Source organism: Haliotis rufescens, unplaced genomic scaffold (genome assembly GCF_023055435.1).
Source record: "Haliotis rufescens isolate VD_foot unplaced genomic scaffold, xgHalRufe1.0.p SCAF_36, whole genome shotgun sequence".
Taxonomy (NCBI): domain Eukaryota; kingdom Metazoa; phylum Mollusca; class Gastropoda; order Lepetellida; family Haliotidae; genus Haliotis; species Haliotis rufescens.
Genome location: NW_025964068.1, coordinates 3,762,345 through 3,780,756, shown reverse-complemented (window position 1 = coordinate 3,780,756; position 18,412 = coordinate 3,762,345). Strand labels below are relative to the sequence as shown.

At 38.6% G+C, this 18,412-nt stretch overlaps 2 protein-coding genes across 5 annotated transcripts in view; both read right to left on the bottom strand.

Moving 5' to 3' along the window:
* The window catches only part of LOC124147759 (rab GTPase-binding effector protein 1-like), a 42,358-nt gene extending 30,292 nt beyond the window's left edge, over positions 1-12,066 (bottom strand). Inside the window, exons 1-5 of one of the 2 annotated variants that reach the window (XM_046518513.2) lie at positions 11,910-12,066; positions 7,924-8,061; positions 5,665-5,868; positions 1,115-1,241; positions 141-243 (exon numbers count right to left, since the gene is read on the bottom strand). In XM_046518513.2, the coding sequence (XP_046374469.1) occupies positions 141-243; positions 1,115-1,241; positions 5,665-5,868; positions 7,924-8,061; positions 11,910-11,964 (627 nt within the window). In that variant the 5' untranslated portion in view covers positions 11,965-12,066. The remainder of the gene's footprint in view (positions 1-140; positions 244-1,114; positions 1,242-5,664; positions 5,869-7,923; positions 8,062-11,909) is intronic. The other variant, XM_046518514.2, reaches the window with a different exon arrangement.
* Positions 12,067-14,211: 2,145 nt separating this feature from the next.
* Positions 14,212-18,412, bottom strand: part of LOC124147758 (RPA-interacting protein A-like) — a 28,085-nt gene continuing 23,884 nt past the window's right edge. For all 3 annotated transcript variants that reach the window (XM_046518511.2, XM_048381164.1, XM_046518512.2), the window contains exon 8: positions 14,212-16,445. In XM_046518511.2, the coding sequence (XP_046374467.1) occupies positions 16,416-16,445 (30 nt within the window). In that variant the 3' untranslated portion in view covers positions 14,212-16,415. The remainder of the gene's footprint in view (positions 16,446-18,412) is intronic.

Genomic DNA, 18,412 nt, shown 5'->3' with positions numbered 1-18,412 from the left:
TCACACAGTCCTTCACGTACACCCACCAATGATTGTACATAAGTCCCTATGACGAGGTCACACACTCCTTCACGTACACCCACCAATGATCCTACATAAGTCCCTATTACGAGGTCACACAGTCCTTCACGTACACCCACCTTCCTCATGCTGTCCTCTAAGTTCTCCTGTTCAGGAGTCAGGTTGGGGCCAATCCCTCCTACTCGCTTCAAAGACTTGGCAACATTGGCGAGAAAACCTTCCCTGAAACAAAACATCATCTTTATAGGCCATGTATAACTTTGAGGCCTCCTTGGTAATGAGTGAGTGAATGGTTGCCTACAATGCAGATACACAATAGACAAATACAACATCCTTGGTAGTCACATTATGACAACACAAATGAAACAAACTTTGAACATTTGATATTAGATAATTTGACTGTGGCCCCAGGTCCATGTAACACACATTTGTAGTAAACTAACTCCGTCTAAGCATGTCACAATTTGACTTCTAACACTGCATGAGGCATTTCCACAAGCAAGAACCTGCCAAATATAAAAGGTGTACTATTCATTTTCAATTAGTAGTGAGAATCATGACAACATTTTGGAAGAAAACTACTAACCTTTACAAGGTTTCCCCAAACTATATGTTGAGTGTATGCATTCAATGTCATTCATGGTGGCCACCCATCCAAACCTCAATATCAGTCGTCCCTGTACCCACAAATACACACTTGACACACCTGACACAACAAGCATGGCTGAATGCTTTTTAATGTGGCAGACACCGATATTCAAGTAGTATGTAAACAACTGAGTATCATCCAAGCAAACTAGTAGTTGTAAGTATGGGCAGTGCTCCACTGTGAGGGCCATGATGCCATACAATCATCTGATCACCAACCGGTCTCCTTTTAATACTGGGTACCTACTCTGAACCTATTTGTCCACAGGGGACAACACACATGAGGTGCTTGAAATCTATTCTACGTCCATAGGGTATATATAGCTGTGATTAGATGCCTGTCATCTACATTGGATGCAGCACAACACACGACCATAGACACTGGAAGGCTGGCATCGAACAGTATAGCATGAACAGTATTCCATAGCATGCTTCTTTAACTGACCTTTCCTGACTGAGTTTGCTTCGCAATGATTGAATTTCTTCCTCGTACTTAACGGTGAGATTGGACAGTTTGGTTCTCTCGCATTCGTACTGAGCTGCTGTGGAGTTGGAAGCCTCATCTGCTGCTTCTAAAAAACCAACAAAATATATGAAGTTATGTGATCATATTTAAACAAAGTATTTCATCAGGTGTATAAGTATTAAATATACAAAAAAACAGAGTCCAGATACTCATGCTTGTCAAAATTCCTTTATTCACACTGGACAAAAGGGGTTTTGACAAGCACCAGTGTCTTTTTTTATATATATATATATATACATATATATATATATATCAGAGAGACCTGAAAATGAATAAATGCTGTCAGTGTTTAAAATTAAGAGCAATATCTAATGCTTAGGCTGTAAATTAAGTGACCACGCCTGACCACCTGATCTAAGTAAGTCAGCAAGTCTGACCACCTGATCTAAGTAAGTCAGCAAGGCTGACCACCTGATCTAAGTAAGTCAGCAAGCCTGACCACCTGATCTAAGTAAGTCAGCAAGCCTGACCACCTGATCTAAGTAAGTCAGCAAGCCTGACCACCTGATCTAAGTAAGTCAGCAAGCCTGACCACCTGATCTAAGTAAGTCAGCAAGCCTGACCACCTGATCTAAGTAAGTCAGCAAGCCTGACCACAGGATCTATTGAAATCATTGAGCCTGACCACAGGATCTATATAAGTCACCAAACCTGACCAACCGATCTAAGTAAGTCAGCAAGCCTGACCACCTGATCTCTACCGTATATGACCGCAGATAAGCCGACCCCGTAGATAAGCTGAGGTGTTAACTTGACCATTGAAATACGAAAGAAAATGATATGACCCGAAGATAAGCCGAACCAGGAAGTGAAAGGGAAAAAACACTGCGAAGTCGGACTGCAAGACATGTGCAAGTACTCGCAGATATTCAATAATATAAGATGGAAAACGTTGTAATTATATTGAAAAAGTCATTATTATTTCTAATGAAGATTTAACAAACCAGTCATCCACTTTCATAATGTGGGAAGCTGTTTCTCTTGTCTTTTTTTAATCTCATTTTGATCGTTTTTTGTTGCCATCAACAGCGAAGTGCCATTTTGTGAATCGGTGTATATAGAATTATGAACCCGTGAGAAAATGTACCAGCAACAGCGACAACTCGCAGTTTGAATGCAGCATCGTAAGCGTGGCATTTTCAACTCATGATGAGAATGCCACGCAATAAAAATATTCCAACTTTTATACACCTATGCAGTATCTCACCAATTTGCTTCAATTCAACTTCAAAAATTGCCGCCACTATTGTATGTTAATCCAATTATATTAAATAAACTATGAACAAATTAAACAAGTATTTGTCACAGAGTGACGAAATATCCCCCGCCTGTACACCATAGTACCAAATATGAAGACAATCCAGCGATTAGTTCTTGAGATATTGTGGCAACACCGGTTTTTCCAACTCCAAAAACAGATTTGCCTGCTGTGACCTTGAAAATGGGGTCAAGGTCACCAAATCTGACAGGTGTATGCGGTGTCTGTATATACACTATAGTTCCAAATATGAAGACAATCCAGCGATTAGTTCTTGAGATATCGCGGGAACACCGTTTTCTAACTCCAAAAGCAGATTTGCCTGCTGTGACCTTGACAATGGGGTCAAGGTCACCAAAACCGACTGGTGTCTGCGGTGTCTGTATATACACCATAGTTCCAAATATGAAGACAATCCAGTGTTTAGTTCTTGAGATATCGCGGCAACACCGTTTTCCAACTCCAAAAGCAGATTTGCCTGCTGTGACCTTTAAAATGGGATCAAGGTCACCAAAACCGACTGGTGTCTGCGGAGTCTGTATATACACCATAGTTCCAAATATGAAGACAATCCAGTGTTTAGTTCTTGAGATATCGCGGCAACACCGTTTTCCAACTCTAAAAGCAGATTTGTCTGCTGTGACCTTGAAAATGGGATCAAGGTCACCAAAACTGACTGGTGTCTGCGGAGTCTGTATATACACCATAGTTCCAAATATGAAGACAATCCAGTGTATAGTTCTTGAGATATCGCGGCAACACCGTTTTCCAACTCTAAAAGCAGATTTGTCTGCTGTGACCTTGAAAATGGGATCAAGGTCACCAAAACCAACTGGTGTCTGCGGAGTCTGTATATACACCATAGTTCCAAATATGAAGACAATCCAGTGTTTAGTTCTTGAGATATCGCGGCAACACCGTTTTCCAACTCCAAAAGCAGATATGCCTGCTGTGACCTTGAAAATGGGGTCAAGGTCACCAAAACCGACTGGTGTCTGCGGAGTCTGTATATACACCATAGTTCCAAATATGAAGACAATCCAGTGTTTAGTTCTTGAGATATCGCGGCAACAAACAGGTGGGACGTACGGACGGACGGACGGACGGACGGACGGACGGTCGTGAATACTATATCCCCCGCTTCGCGCTTTCGCGCGGCGGGGGATAATGACCATCACTTACTCACAGGCTTCTCCAGTTTATTAAAACTAATCTCTCGAAAACAAAGGAATTAAGCCCCTACTCCCAACACGATCGCTAAGCACCCACAGCTTGAAAGTGTTTGTGTAAACAACATAACAATAACAATCGGCCCGTTATTATCAGTGCTCATTTCCTTGTGTACCGTGTTGCTTTTTAAACAACAGGAAGCAATCACAGTGGTCACCATTTGTGACGTCACAGGAAACAGCTGATCACATGTTTTTGCAAATGGCAAACGGAATAACTCGCCGTTACAGTTGTTTATTTGCCTCTTTCAATAAAGCTAGACACTTGTTCACTATCAAGTTATGAACTTTGCAAAATGTACGTAATAGCTATTGGCGATTTCATCTGTGGATTATATATTATAGCTGTGGATTAAATATATTGTTACATGTAAAGATTGTGGAGTTTATGAAGAACGATAAACTTCGAACATTCAATTGAAAAACTTATTATCGGAAGTAGTAACATGCATAACATTTTTTAATAATGACAACATGGGTGTATAATAATAACTTTATTGATAATTTATAACAATAATGGCTCTAGTCGTGGCAACTTGCAAACTTTCGGGAAGTTGTAATCTATCGGACCGTCATTCAGGCGATGTTTCTGACGGATCACGATCTGAAAAATACTACCATGAAAGTGTATCCCGTGGATAAGCCGAACCCTTTCTACAGAATCTTTTTTCTGGTCCTCAAAATTCAGCTTATACGCGGTCATATACGGTATGTCAATGAGCCTGACCACAGGATCTATTGAAATCATTGAGCTTGACCATAGGATCTATATGTCACCAAAACTGACCCTCCGATCTATATAAGTCTCCATGCCTGACCACATGATCTATGAGGCGGGAAGAAAGACAAAATCTTTTTACGCCTAAATAATCCACTTAAAACTACAAAACTTAGTGAAAATAATATGAAAGGAATACATCATCCATCATAGATAAATTTTAGAATTGTAGCCGAAACTTGTAGTCTAAATTCCGTCCTTGCTGTAGTGCGACAGGCAGTGATGTGGGGAAGGTGACTTGTCATCAAGGTCACATTGATAGCGACGATGGTCCATACAAAAGGCAGGGTGTGACTTTGAAACAACTTTATTTCTTCACCCAAAACCATCGCTACGCACTGTCTTTTTGTTGTCGTAAGGTAAACAGTCAATGCATTAAGGAGTAATACAGGATAAGTAAAAAATTTGGCAAAATACTGTGTAACCCACCTTGGAGAGTATTAAATGTCTCAGTGGGGGAATAAAACTCTTAAACCCTGCCACGGGCAATACAGGCTGCACGTGGATTTCTGAGAGACAGAATAAAGCCGGACGCTTTTTCTGAGTCAATGGAAGTCATGTGACATAGCACAAGTTAACCTCAGCTCATTCGAACTGCTGTTTACTATCAATTGGGGTTTTACTATCACGTGGGGTTTTATGAGTCCCTTATCAGGTTTTATACCACTCGCCTCCGACTCATGGTATAAAACCTAACGCAGGTCACATAAAACCCCACGTACCCCTCATGATCCTGCTACGACTTACAGTATGACCATCTCACATTTTCCAATAAGATATATTTTTCACCCCCCAAAAAAATAAATTCAGTCTGTCATGAATTCTTCAGGGTCTTTGGCCCACAAATCTATCACTCTGACAAATCTCATTTTAAACTTCTTGGTACATATTTTTGTGTGCTTTAATACTTTGATTAACAAGTATAATGTCATTTTAAACAAATTCAAGGCTTTTCAAGCTATTTTGGTGATTTTCAAGGTTTTTCAAGTGGGATCTTGAGCTTCAAGGCCAAAGCCTGTATGAACCCTGGATTACCAGGTCATCCATACACATTACATCTCTATAATCCTGGGACTTCAATGGAGATGGTCAGGAATTCAGTAGAGATGGTCAGCACACAAGGTCATATGGCCTTTCATCAAGTACACCAAACAAACAATTACACCAATTTCAGTTTTAGAAATGTTCTGAGCTCAATTCTAACCACTCATAATATGCTGGAGACTGTCGACTTCCTGCTGGTGTAGGCGCCGGATCTCAGTGAGCTCCTCACAGCGGGACGTCTCAGTGACCGCAGCTGCTGTCTTGACCCCCTCTAGCTCCGCCCTGACTCGCCCGAGCTCTTCCTCCAACTGGCTGATCTTGTCCTGCCACTCCGCCCGCGTCTCCTTCTCCTTCTTCAGCTCATCTGGAACAGTCGGTGAGAAACCCACACAAATGAAAGTGAGACTACATTCCAAGCTGCCAAGGCCCGATTTGTTTATTAGTTTGGTTTACAGACTTTTAGTGAAAAATTCTGGTTTGAAGAAAAATTGTTGTTCTTCAGAAATATGTACTGAAAATACTGCCATGTTCGACAAGTATATAACATAAAACACAACATAAAAATTGCTATTTGAAATCACCTGCTATATCGAGCATGAAAAAATGATATTGTGAAACGTTTTGTGGAAAATATGAACCTCAATTTACCAACACATCGATAATACCCCACACCCTTATTTATAAATATAGTCAAGTCAAGTTTCAAAATTATGACTTAATCAAGCACCAGCCATTGATCAGGGATGTAAGCAGGGCATGCCCCCCAAGAAATTTTTAAACATTCGATTGCATTTTAAGCAATTTTGTGCAGTTTGGACAATGTTCATACAATCTCCATGTTCAATAATTACCTAGCATTTTTTAGCAGTATGATAATCAATAAATCATGAAAATAACAAAAAGGTCACAAAAACATTTTATTAAATATTGAAATATTTAACTTCCTAGCTTATGTTGAAACATAGCACAGAACTATTTTAAGACATTCACATTATGTCACACATGACTTAATGAATACTGTCATTCATTGTCTAATCAAATTTGTTTAGTAAGTGGTATATTTCAATATTCATTGACCAATTGTTTAGCAAATATTGAAATATTTCACATCCTAGTGTATTATGAAACTTATCACAGAACACATGTGATGTACTTCATCATCATGATCATGTCATACATCACTAAATATTAATACTTTTATTCACTGTCTAATCATATCTGTGAGGCACAACTACAACTTTGTTTTTTTCTTGAGGCAACTGTCATGGAACAACATATCTGACTCTGCTTCATAGGATAGTTTTTCTCTGTGTTTCCTCTTGGAAATACTAATTGATACATGATATCATCACAAATTGTTGGAGGATTTTTGCGTTTTTTAACACAGCAGAATTGACAATAGTTACCAAATGTGCATTTCACAAATTTTAAGGTCCTTTCAACAGTTCAAGGCAGATTCAAAATAACGACCTTAAATTCAAGGCCATTTCAAGGCCAGACTTCCAAATTCATGCATGTAGGAACCCGGATAACATGTTGGTTGGTTGTTTAACGCCGCACTCAGCAATATTCCAGCTATATGACGGCGGTCTGTAAAAATTTGAGTCTGGACCAGATAATCCAGTGATTAATATCATGAGCATCAATCCACGCAATAGGGATCAATGACATGCATCAACCAAGTCAGCGAACCTGACCACCCGATCCCATTAGTCGCCTTTTACGACAAGCATGGGTTGCTGAAGACCTATTCTATCCCGGAATCTTCATGGGTCCGGATAACATGTCTACAAACTTACTTACATCATTTCTTTCACTTTTTATTTATAACCTTTGACCCCAGAGCAACATTTTATTGTTAGCTGGCCAGGTTTCAGAAATATAACCTGTATAAGGGGACTCATATTGTCAATTGACGATCATTTGGGGTTTCAGTGGTCAATGACCCTGGCCTCTGGCAGTCTTACCCCTTAAAACACAGTGGACACATTGTACTGGTTGAATATACACATCTACAAACTAAACAGGTAAACAGTCATCCAAATTAACCATGTTAACAGGCTTTCTGTAGTATCTTGATATTTTCACTTTTAACATTAGGAAATGATAAGCATGGCAAGCACTACCTACAAGAGCACTATCCATAAGAGCATGAACTGTCAGCACTACCTACAAGAGTACTATCCATAAGACCATGAACTGTCAGCACTACCTACAAGAGCACTATCCATAAGAGCATGAACTGTCAGCACTACCTACAAGAGCACTATCCATAAGAGCATGAACTGTCAGCACTACCTACAAGACCACTATCCATAAGAGTATGAACTGTCAGCACTACCTACAAGAGTACTATCCATAAGAGCATGAACTGTCAGCACTACCTACAAGAGCACTATCCACAAGAGCATGGACTGACCTTCTTTCTGCAAGAAAAGCTCTTTGAACTTTGCTCTCTTTATTCCAAACTCACTCTCTGCCTCAAGCTTCTCGCGGGCCAGCGTCTGTTCCCTCTCCTCCAGGTCTGCCAGTCGCTGCTTCAAGGTGGCCAGCTCATCTACAACAAAACATACAGAACGTCAGGAGCTGCCAGCTCATCTACAACTTTACGTGCAGAATGTCAGGAGCTGCCAGCTCATCTACAACCATACGTGCAGAACGTCAGGAGCTGCCAGCTCATCTACAACCATACGTGCAGAACGTCAGGAGCTGCCAGCTCATCTACAACCATACGTGCAGAACGTCAGGAGCTGCCAGCTCATCTACAACCATGCATGCAGAATGTCAGGAGCAGCCAGCTCATCTACAACCATACGTGCAGAACGTCAGGAGCTGCCAGCTCATCTACAACCATATGTGCAGAATGTTAGGAGCTGCCAGCTCATCTACAACCATACGTGCAGAACGTCAGGAGCTGCCAGCTCATCTACAACCATACGTGCAGGACGTCAGGAGCTGCCAGCTTTCAGGCTCAGTAGTTGCTATGGAAACTCAAAAAATAATTTTTTCAGAAATTTCAAACTATCAAAAGGCACCAGTTTACCACTAGACCTATCTATTGCCAAGTTTGGTGAAGAAACATTTTACAGTTTTCAAGATCTGATCCGGAAAGGAGCACTGCTGCCATTTTCAGTCAAAGTCACCACTAGACCCATCTATGTGCCAAGTCTGGTTAAAATATCTTTCATGAATTTTGAGTTCTGCCCTGGAAATCTCTCATATCACTTAGCACAGAGACTCTCTCACTCAAGAGCTGGAAATCAGCAACCAATCAAAACAATTTTTCTCAATGAGAGTTAGGCATAGATTTACTTGCAAAATTACATAGTAAATGAATATTTATAGACTCCATAATCGAATCAGAACACTACTATAACTGCTCTTTTAGCTTGAACTGAAGTCCACATGCTACCGAGAGTAACCTGCCGCAGCTGAGACGACATGCAACCAGGCGAGTCAAGTACTTGTTCCAATCAGGAAAGAACAGGGGAATTTGATTGGACGGCTATATTTAGCATCATTTCGGTGAGTTCAACTCGAAACCAAGTTATGGTGGCATTTGGGTCCGGGGTATTTGTTATAATGGAATGGAGATACAAAATGTAATCAGAGTATTCATCTACGAGTTCTCTGAGGTCGAACCATACCTTTCCCATTTTCAAATAATAATACAAAGGTGACTTGTCTTTCATGCAAAAAAAAAGGAAGAGCAAAAAAGGGTCTTAATACTTTGTAATGCACTACTGCATTGAATGCCGTTAAACATGATGAATGCAAAACAACTCTCAATTTATTTGAGTTAAAACAAGTTTAATGAAAACATGAAGAGTCATCCATTATCCCTCTCCATCCTTGCATGCTTACAACTGTAGTCAAATAATTTTGATTTCTGTGAAAACATTAGGCACCAGTCCTAACAAGCCTAATACGTTTGGGAAGTTTCAGGAAAAATAATGAAATATATTCTTAACCAATCTCTTGTCAGTGCCTGGTTATAGGGATTCCGAAGGTGATTTTGCTTCTGTCAATTTGAGTAACAAAGTTAAAAATGACCAAGCTTCTGCAAATGAGGTTGTTCTTGTCACTGACTGAGACTTGTCATTTCATATACACAAAAGCTGCATTACATACATGAATAGCTGTATTAGTATCTCTGACAAGCCTTTATTCTACCATGAATTTGGAAATTACTCAATCTCATTAAAATCAGATCTTAGTTTTCACTACCGCTAAACAAAGATCTGAGGACATCCCATTACGGGTCACGTCAGAACCTTTCGCGACCTTTGACCGACCAATGAAATGACAGACAAGAAATCGACATTAGTCAATCAGAAGGCAGCTTTCTCAAGCATTGCGTCACTAGTTTCAAACTGGCGACTATGCTTCGAAACATATTCTGACGTGCACTCGAACATAAATGTTAAAACTGATCAAAAGAACATTCTGGAACGGCTTATAGATGGCCTAGATTAGATTGTATGGATATAATTATAAAACCTATAACTGTCATTCGGAATACCCTCTGTTAAATATTTCGAGGTTGCATGATTAGAAAATTCCGACTGTCACTTTCATGATCTGGTAAGCAACGCTCTGATTGGTTGGATGAAAGGTTGTTCTGACGTGACCCGTAATGGGATGTCCTCAGATCTTTGTTTAGCGGTAGCGAGAACTAAGATCTGATTTTAATGAGATTAGAAATTACTCGATTCTGATTGGTCAATCAGAGACTATTAAATCACAATAAACCCCCTCTGATTGAAACAGCTGGTTTGACGGCCACATCACAGAGGAAGCTAATATTCATAGAATAATACTTTTTTCAATCATTGTCGGTAGGCTTATTTAAATAATTATACCTACATTTATAGGTTAACAATATGCAAAGTTAAGGTTACTCCAAAATTCAAAGGATGTGTGGCAATACATTTCGGGCAGAAAACACAATAGAAATCAACAAAGACAATGTATTTTTAGGTTGGGGACAACAGAGAGCATGGAATTTGGTGCTTTTCTACATACGACGGTGACATCATATCTTTTGTGTCACAATGAGTAATAAGACGTCATAATGGTGACATTCTGTGTAGAACAAAAGCTTTGCAAAGCTTGCTTAGTTTTCTTTCGAGGTGCCCACCTTATGTTAGCTTTCCAAGTTGCCGTGTTTATATGCTGTAAATGCCTGTCACATGTTCGAATGAAGTATTATGGTGTAAACAAACTGCCTGAGCATATACAGCACCATATTTTGTTTAAAGACTGTTGTCGGTGAATCCATAATCCACATCAACAACCCACTCAAGAAACTAGACTCAACCCATGCCGCTTCACTCAATACATTTGCTAGTACCAAAGAGGTCGCTTCGGTTCCAAATTCAATTTAGCGCGGTTAAATCTACAGGTAACCTAGCTCTACATTGAAAAGACAGTATGTTTATCTCCTAAATGATGCATGCTAAATGTCATCGAGGAATCGATTTAAGGAACTTGATTTAACTTGCACTTTAACATGCATGTTGACATGAAAAGCTACTTGCACCAGATATAACCAGGTTGCATCCTGGTCCCATAAGTTTATCAAAGTTGAAAAATAGATGCATGAACTAGTCTAAATAAGTACAATCCCAGGTCTCTGATGACATGCGTCATGTGTCAGGAATTGCACATAACACACCAATTAGAGATGCAGTATGGTAAATAAAGCTTTAATATTGAGTGTGGTAAAAGATCATTGTTGAGTGGACAAGTAAGGATTCCTCAGGCACAAATACTATGTTGCATTTTTCAAAAATACATTGCACTGGTGCATGTTGAATATAGCTAAATCGAGCTGTCATCCTTGAATCAACAAAAAAACTCATTCCCATTGAAATCAGATGGATGTTTGGAAGGAAGAATGGACGGAAGCAATAATGGACAGCAATCACTTACATCTCATGACAGCATGAAAATGAAAACACATTGCTGTGGTCATAGCTGTTCAGCTGAACTTAGTTAAATGTCTGCATCTCTGTAATCCGGAAAACAAGACAGGAATGTGTGGAGTACAATAACATTGGTTTTTTTATGGTGTCAACCTCAAGATGCAAACAATATTTTGTACTGAGATATCACAATCGACTATTTTCAGTTCGAGGAAGTGTGTTTTAAAAAGATAGATGGTCACCTGATAACGTATGGCATGATTTCAACGCAATAAACTTACATACATTGAAAAACAAACGTCGGCCTTTCAACCATTTGTTTTTACAAACTTATTTCTTTCCTACACCGTACATACTGATGGAAGAATCATGCCAATTTTCATGAATTTATGTAAAATTGACAAGCACTTGTTCGGGTGCAAAACTGCATCAATTACGATGCACAGAAATTACACACATAACACTTTCGTTTGCAGACCTGTTGGCGAGAGATCTGCCGACTCCAATGGACCAAACTCGATGTTATCTGTCATAGTTATCAGCTTTTATCAGTCAATGTTGTCTATTTTGTTTTATCTCCATCTTTCTGCAATCTAACGTCATTGTATGATGAGCGACATCTACTTCCGTTTATCAAAGGGAGGTCATTCAAATTCGTCTGCTTAAAGTGGGCGTGTCACCTTTGAAGTCGAGCTGGTGTCGCGGCCGTATAAATTTAAACCACACATTGTTTAGTGTATTTCCGTGTTGCATATAGTCTCGCAAAAGACAGAAAATACTAAAATAAACAATCGTGCTCCTTTACATTCAGGTTACATTTATACAACCCCACCCCACCCCCCCTTAACCATGGACACTCTATATTTAGGGTTCATGCCTTAACATATAAATATTTTGTTCTGTCTAAATTCAAGGTTCACATGACTACAATAAGGAAACATCTCCCATATTTTAACTTGTTAGCTTTTGACATTTATCAAAAGGGAAGTACATCTGAAACTTTCATAATCAGTTGATAAAATGACAGTTACAGGACTATTAAAAAAAGTTGACCTTTCATTTTATTAAAAATTCAATAAATCATGAAAGAAAAGCTCATCAACAGAGCACTCCTTCATGCAAAGGGAAACATTTATGCTATGTCACTCACATGACACCAAACAAGTCTGGAATGAGTAACAGGAAATAAGTCATTTGAATACAATATCAATTTCGAAATTTTCATCCAAACAAGTTTAAGGTTTTGAGGATACTTTGCTGGAGAAGAAAATTAGAAAGTTTATTTTAAATCATAAATAATCATCATCCTTGAACTTACTGGACACAAATATGTTTTTCTTTCTTTCTTAAAAAAAATGGTACATGCTGGTGGTTTATAAATAATGGAGGCTGGAGCAGACAAACCAGTGCTTGGTTTCCTGCACAATGATTCACTCCATCTTGGTGTGATGACACACATCCAAGTCACCTATCTGTACCACGTAATCCAATCGACTTGTTCACCAAGCCTTGATTGCTATTGACCTATTCTAATCCTCAATCCTCACGAGGTCTTAACAAAATTAAATATGGAATAATAAAATATTACAATTAACATTGTTAAATTAAACAAACTTCTCTATAATCTCAAAGGTATCTAAACTTCTTGCAATTGCATAAATGAATCTCACAATGGCCTGATAAAGTCATGACATGTTGGTCATCACTTGTAATCTTGATGTCCAAGTACATGCACTACATTCTGAGAGGCCGGTATCATGTGGATGAGCACAGCATTAAAAAACAAATAGTCTTTTAATTACTGAAAAACATTAACTGATGACTCAATATTTTGCATCACCCAAGCAACTAGATATTGGACTCATAAGAAAAGTTAGCATAGACTGAGCTTTATTCACCATACATATACTGAACAAAAAATCATAAAAATATCCGCAATAATACGAATGGTCCATAACATTTTCGTTCATTATTTGTACAGTAATCACAATAATGCTTTGCAAAACACTGTTCAGTCATACCAGAACAGCATGTAACAGAATGAATTATAGAAAGTTGGCAAGAGAACTATTTGTTAGAGTTTCCATATCCATTAAAATATGGTTTGGCAAACAAATCCATTGCATTTTTTGGGCTGATTGATGTGTTCATAGTGAAGATCTGGGTAGAATTATCTGAAGCAATCCATACTTGTTGTGAAAGGCGACTAACAGGATGTGAAGCTAGGTGACTTGATCCATGTTATCGTGTCCAAATTGCATAGCTCCAAGCGCATGATGTCAATCACTGGATTGTCTGGTCCAGACTTGATTATCTTCAGACAGTTTTAATGCACTTATATTGTGATGTGCAGGCATGTGTGCGTGCGTGCGTGCGTGTGTGTGAGCTTGTGCTACTAATGCCAATTTTATAGTGCTATAGTTTAACATGAATATACTTCTCAGACACAGTATATTGGCTCTGAGCCAATCAGTACTTGTTTTAGCCCCTTAAATGCTGAGTGCTAGGTAGAGTAACAAGTACCATCATGTAACGTCTTTAGTTATGTCACAGCCTGGGAATCGACCCACTATCCTTCGATTCTGTGGGCAAATGCTGTATCCACTTGACCATGAAGGCGGTCTACTTTTGGATATGAGTATGGTTAGTTTTAGTGTTTCACAAACGACACCCACCACTCAATATCATCTCTAAGGTGATTCATCAACTCACACTCGACACATCATCTGTTGCAGTGATAGATCCCCTTGTGAACTTCACTGGCACTGACATTACACAGATTAAGGTCAATCTTTTTATTGTAATTGTATAATACATGCAGAATGCCTGAGTAATGGTGATCAAGTTCAAAATCAGATCAGAACAAGGTAAGTGTGCAGTGCTCACTAATACCTCCGACCTTGACTCAAACATATTTCTAAGTTTTAAAAAATGAAAAAAGGCCATATTTTCTCAGAAAATCCACTCATCGAAATCAAACTTTGTACTGCCCCTCTCCTATTAGTAAAGAAACCATATGCCCAATTGAAAAAGTATCCATGAAGTAGTTTTCAAGTTATATGTCTCACAAATGTTGAAGTTAAAAAAGTATTCGAAATCACTACACCTCTCCAAATGGTATAGAAAGTGTTCACCAAATTTGAAAAGAATATATGAAGTAGTTTTCAAGTTATAGGTCACACAATTCTATGTTCAAAAACATGAAAACATATTTTTAAGTAAATACACATTCCAAATCAAACTTTGCACTGCACCTCTCCTTTTAGTATGGAAACTGTTCCCTAAATTTGAAAGAATCCATGAAATAGTTTTAAAGTTTTGGGTTGCAAAAATGTTAAAAGTAAAAAAAATGTCTATGTCAAAAAAGGAAACAAAACTGTATTTTTTCAGAACATGCAAACATTGAAATAAAAGTTTGCACCACATCCTTCCTATTGGTATAGAAAGTGTTCACCAAGTATGAAAATAATCTATGCAATGTTTTTGTTATAGGTCACACAAAAAAATCCAAGGAAGGATGGAAGGACGTAATTCCTTGGGGTAACTATATACCTCTGCTCTATTAGGTCAGGGGTATATATTACTTTGGTGAAATCTGTCATCCATATTTGGTTCAAGAAACTTTTCTATGAATAAAAAGTTGTTTGTCCTTGTAATGCACACATTTCCTTTATAAAAATAAAAGAACAACACGTATGAAAATATAATTTATGCAGAAAAAAATATATTGCAACAAATTGTTCTATTTACATACATGTACAGGCACTCTTCATCTCAAAAGAACTTTCTCATACTGAAAAACATCAAATGACGTCATTTTCCTTGTCAATGCACAAATGGGACAACATGGACATGACATGGAGCACCTGAGACAATTAAGTGCATATTTTTAAATACAAGTTCAGACAGCACACAGAATTGACTTACAATTAGAAAGCTGTTTGCCCGAATCTTTCTATTATTTCTCAAAATTTAAATACATAAATATTCATTTCTCTCACTTGAATGAATAAATCATTGAGGTTTCTCATGCATGGCTTCAAACAGATTACAAAAGCAAAACATTATTCAGTTAACATAATATTATTGACATATTCCACAGCCACACTGACACCCATCACAGGATGTGATAAACCCTGCGACTCCGACATGCTGGAGCTCAACTACATGGGAACATGCTGAAGCAGAAAGCTTTTTGAAAGGGAAGATGTTTATGTAGTAAATCATAACTTGTATTTCAAAACCACTTTTCCATTTCTAAAAGATGACATCTTTTCAAAGTATATGATACAGAAAACAATATTACAACTTGTGACAAGGAAACCAGCCTCCATCAAAATGGAATATAAGAAGCAATACAAAGTTGTAAGCAGAGCAATACAATACAGCACATTTTTTTGTATCAAATGTAAAAATCATTGATAAATATTTTGCTGAGGAAATTGGTGGACATAACTTCATTTTTTATTATCAAGCTGGATGATTATTTAGAGCTGGGATGAGAAACACCACAAAATTCAGATGACAAATACAAGCCAAATACAAACAATCCATAAACATGTCAAAGATGATGTAGAATTTGAACTTCTAAATGATAGACATAGTCCATCTTTTTACAGGATTCTGACATTATTTCCAGTGTTTTGGGTTGTCTGATCAACATCTCTTGAAGGGTTATCAATTAGGACTGTTTACAGGACAAATGCCTGTAGACTTCATCAGGACCATCTTAACATCATTGCAATTTGACAGGCAGGGTAAAAAATGTGAAATATCAGGCTCCTTATATCACGAATATGCATATTTTGATTAACACTATGGACAGAAATGACAAAATATCTGTAAGTGGATGCGTAACATTTCAGTGAAGTTATTTACAACAGATAGTTTGCAGTCAAACACAGTTTTTGTTGAACCTTGTTGAAGACACAGTCGCAACACGAGTTCTATCACACTTTGGCACAGAGCTGGATCTTAAACACTGTCAGATGACCACGCTCATGAAGTCACATGTCTGAAAATAAAGTAAGGGCAATCAAATAGCAGCATTTCGTGATGTTTTGTGTTATTTGTGACAATGGACTGATAAATATTTACAATTACCATAGCTCAGGTTCCTCATCACATTTGCCACTGTTAACTCCAGACTGCTGAAACACAGTCAGTCAGTGAAAACTGTTAAGACCCCAAGTAACCCACACCCCAGGGGTTTAACACTTCGGTGAAACCCCATCTTCCCGAGGCAAGTGAGTTAACTGACTATAAAAGTCCAGTTTCCACTCTTGCCGAACTAGGCTGGTATTATAGAGTTACATTTTGGTTGGACTAACGAGTCTATGCATAGTCCAATCAAAATCGCGTACCAAAATTGACACCCGGTTCGTAAAATGTCGTGCCGATTTCTGTCGATTGAACGATTTGCAAAGTATGTGCACCGCCAACTCGTTGTCAACAGATATTTTCCAAGTCTTTTCATGTTTTTAATCAAGGTGCTCACGTGATTTGATGCACTTCGCTATGTAGATCTGTTTTATCACAATATAGATCTTGATTGTCGATAAGATCATTTTGACTGGGCGCCGCCATTTGGTTTGAAGCAGATGCAAGTGATACGAGAGGTGGAATCTAACTGGTACATATGAGAGGCTTAGAAGGGACCTATCTCGTAATAACCACTGGTGGCGCAAGGGTCGAGCCTAGGAATTCCAGCCTAGATCGGCAAGGGTGGAAACTGGACTTTGAAAGTCAGTTAACTCCCTTGCCTCGGGAAGATGGTGAAACCCATGAGCAAGTACGGTACAGCGCTGACAGACCACAAATCATTATCAGGATGAACCTAGGATTCAAACCCACCAGCGGATCAAGGCACACTCAACGCCAGCAACTCTGCATTGTGAACTGTTGCATCATATGAGACAAAATATGAGTCAGTCTTCCTTTGCACTGATCCAACTACACACAACCACCATTACCTGATCCCACTTCTACAGGTATTAGGTAATGAATTCTTCTAAAATATGCTTTAGGTCAAAGCAGCAATAGTTTGTGAAGTTCAGGTTGTGGCTAAAGTTAACATCAGGAAGTAATATTCACAACTAAACTATTCACCTCAACTATATCTTAAATCTCATAAGAGACAACGTTGATAAAAGAAAGCAGGAAATAAACAGACTGTTTCATGTTGGATAAATTACTTTTCCTATCTGCATTACACATCTGCTTCCTATCTTAATATACTCAGTGCCTAGACTGACAGTTGCAATTTCACAACCCGAACACAACACTATACACTTGAAACACCAAATTTCAAGGATGTCACTTTGTCAGTTATGTGTGTACCAATGCTTGAAAACAAGACCAGAGCCAATGCAGTTATGGTGGTCAGTCTTTATACTGCTTAGCTTCAAGTCCAAGGTACAACTATTTGCCCATGACATTTTTCATATCTAATGAGGAAGATGTAGGATTATGGTTGTACCTGGCACATCAAGAGGAAGTAAAGTGATGTAGGATAATGGCCGTACCTGGCACATTATCAGGAAGGAAGTAAGGTGATGTAGGATAATGTCTGTACCTAGCACATCAAGAGGAAGTAAGGTGATGTAGGATAATGTCTGTACCTGGCACATCAAGAGGAAGTAAGGTGATGTAGGATAATGGCTGTACCTGGCACATTAAGAGGAAGTAAGGTGATGTAGGATAATGTCTGTACCTGGCACATTATGAGGAAGTAAGGTGATGTAGGATAATGACTGTACCTGGCACATTATGAGGAAGTAAGTTGATGTAGGATAATGACTGTACCTGGCACATTATGAAGAAGTAAGGTGATGTAGGATAATGACTGTACCTGGCACATTATGAGGAAGTAAGTTGATGTAGGATAATGTCTGTACCTGGCACATCAAGAGGAAGTAAGGTGATGTAGGATAATGACTGTACTTGGCACATCATGAGGAAGTAAGTTGATGCAGGATAATG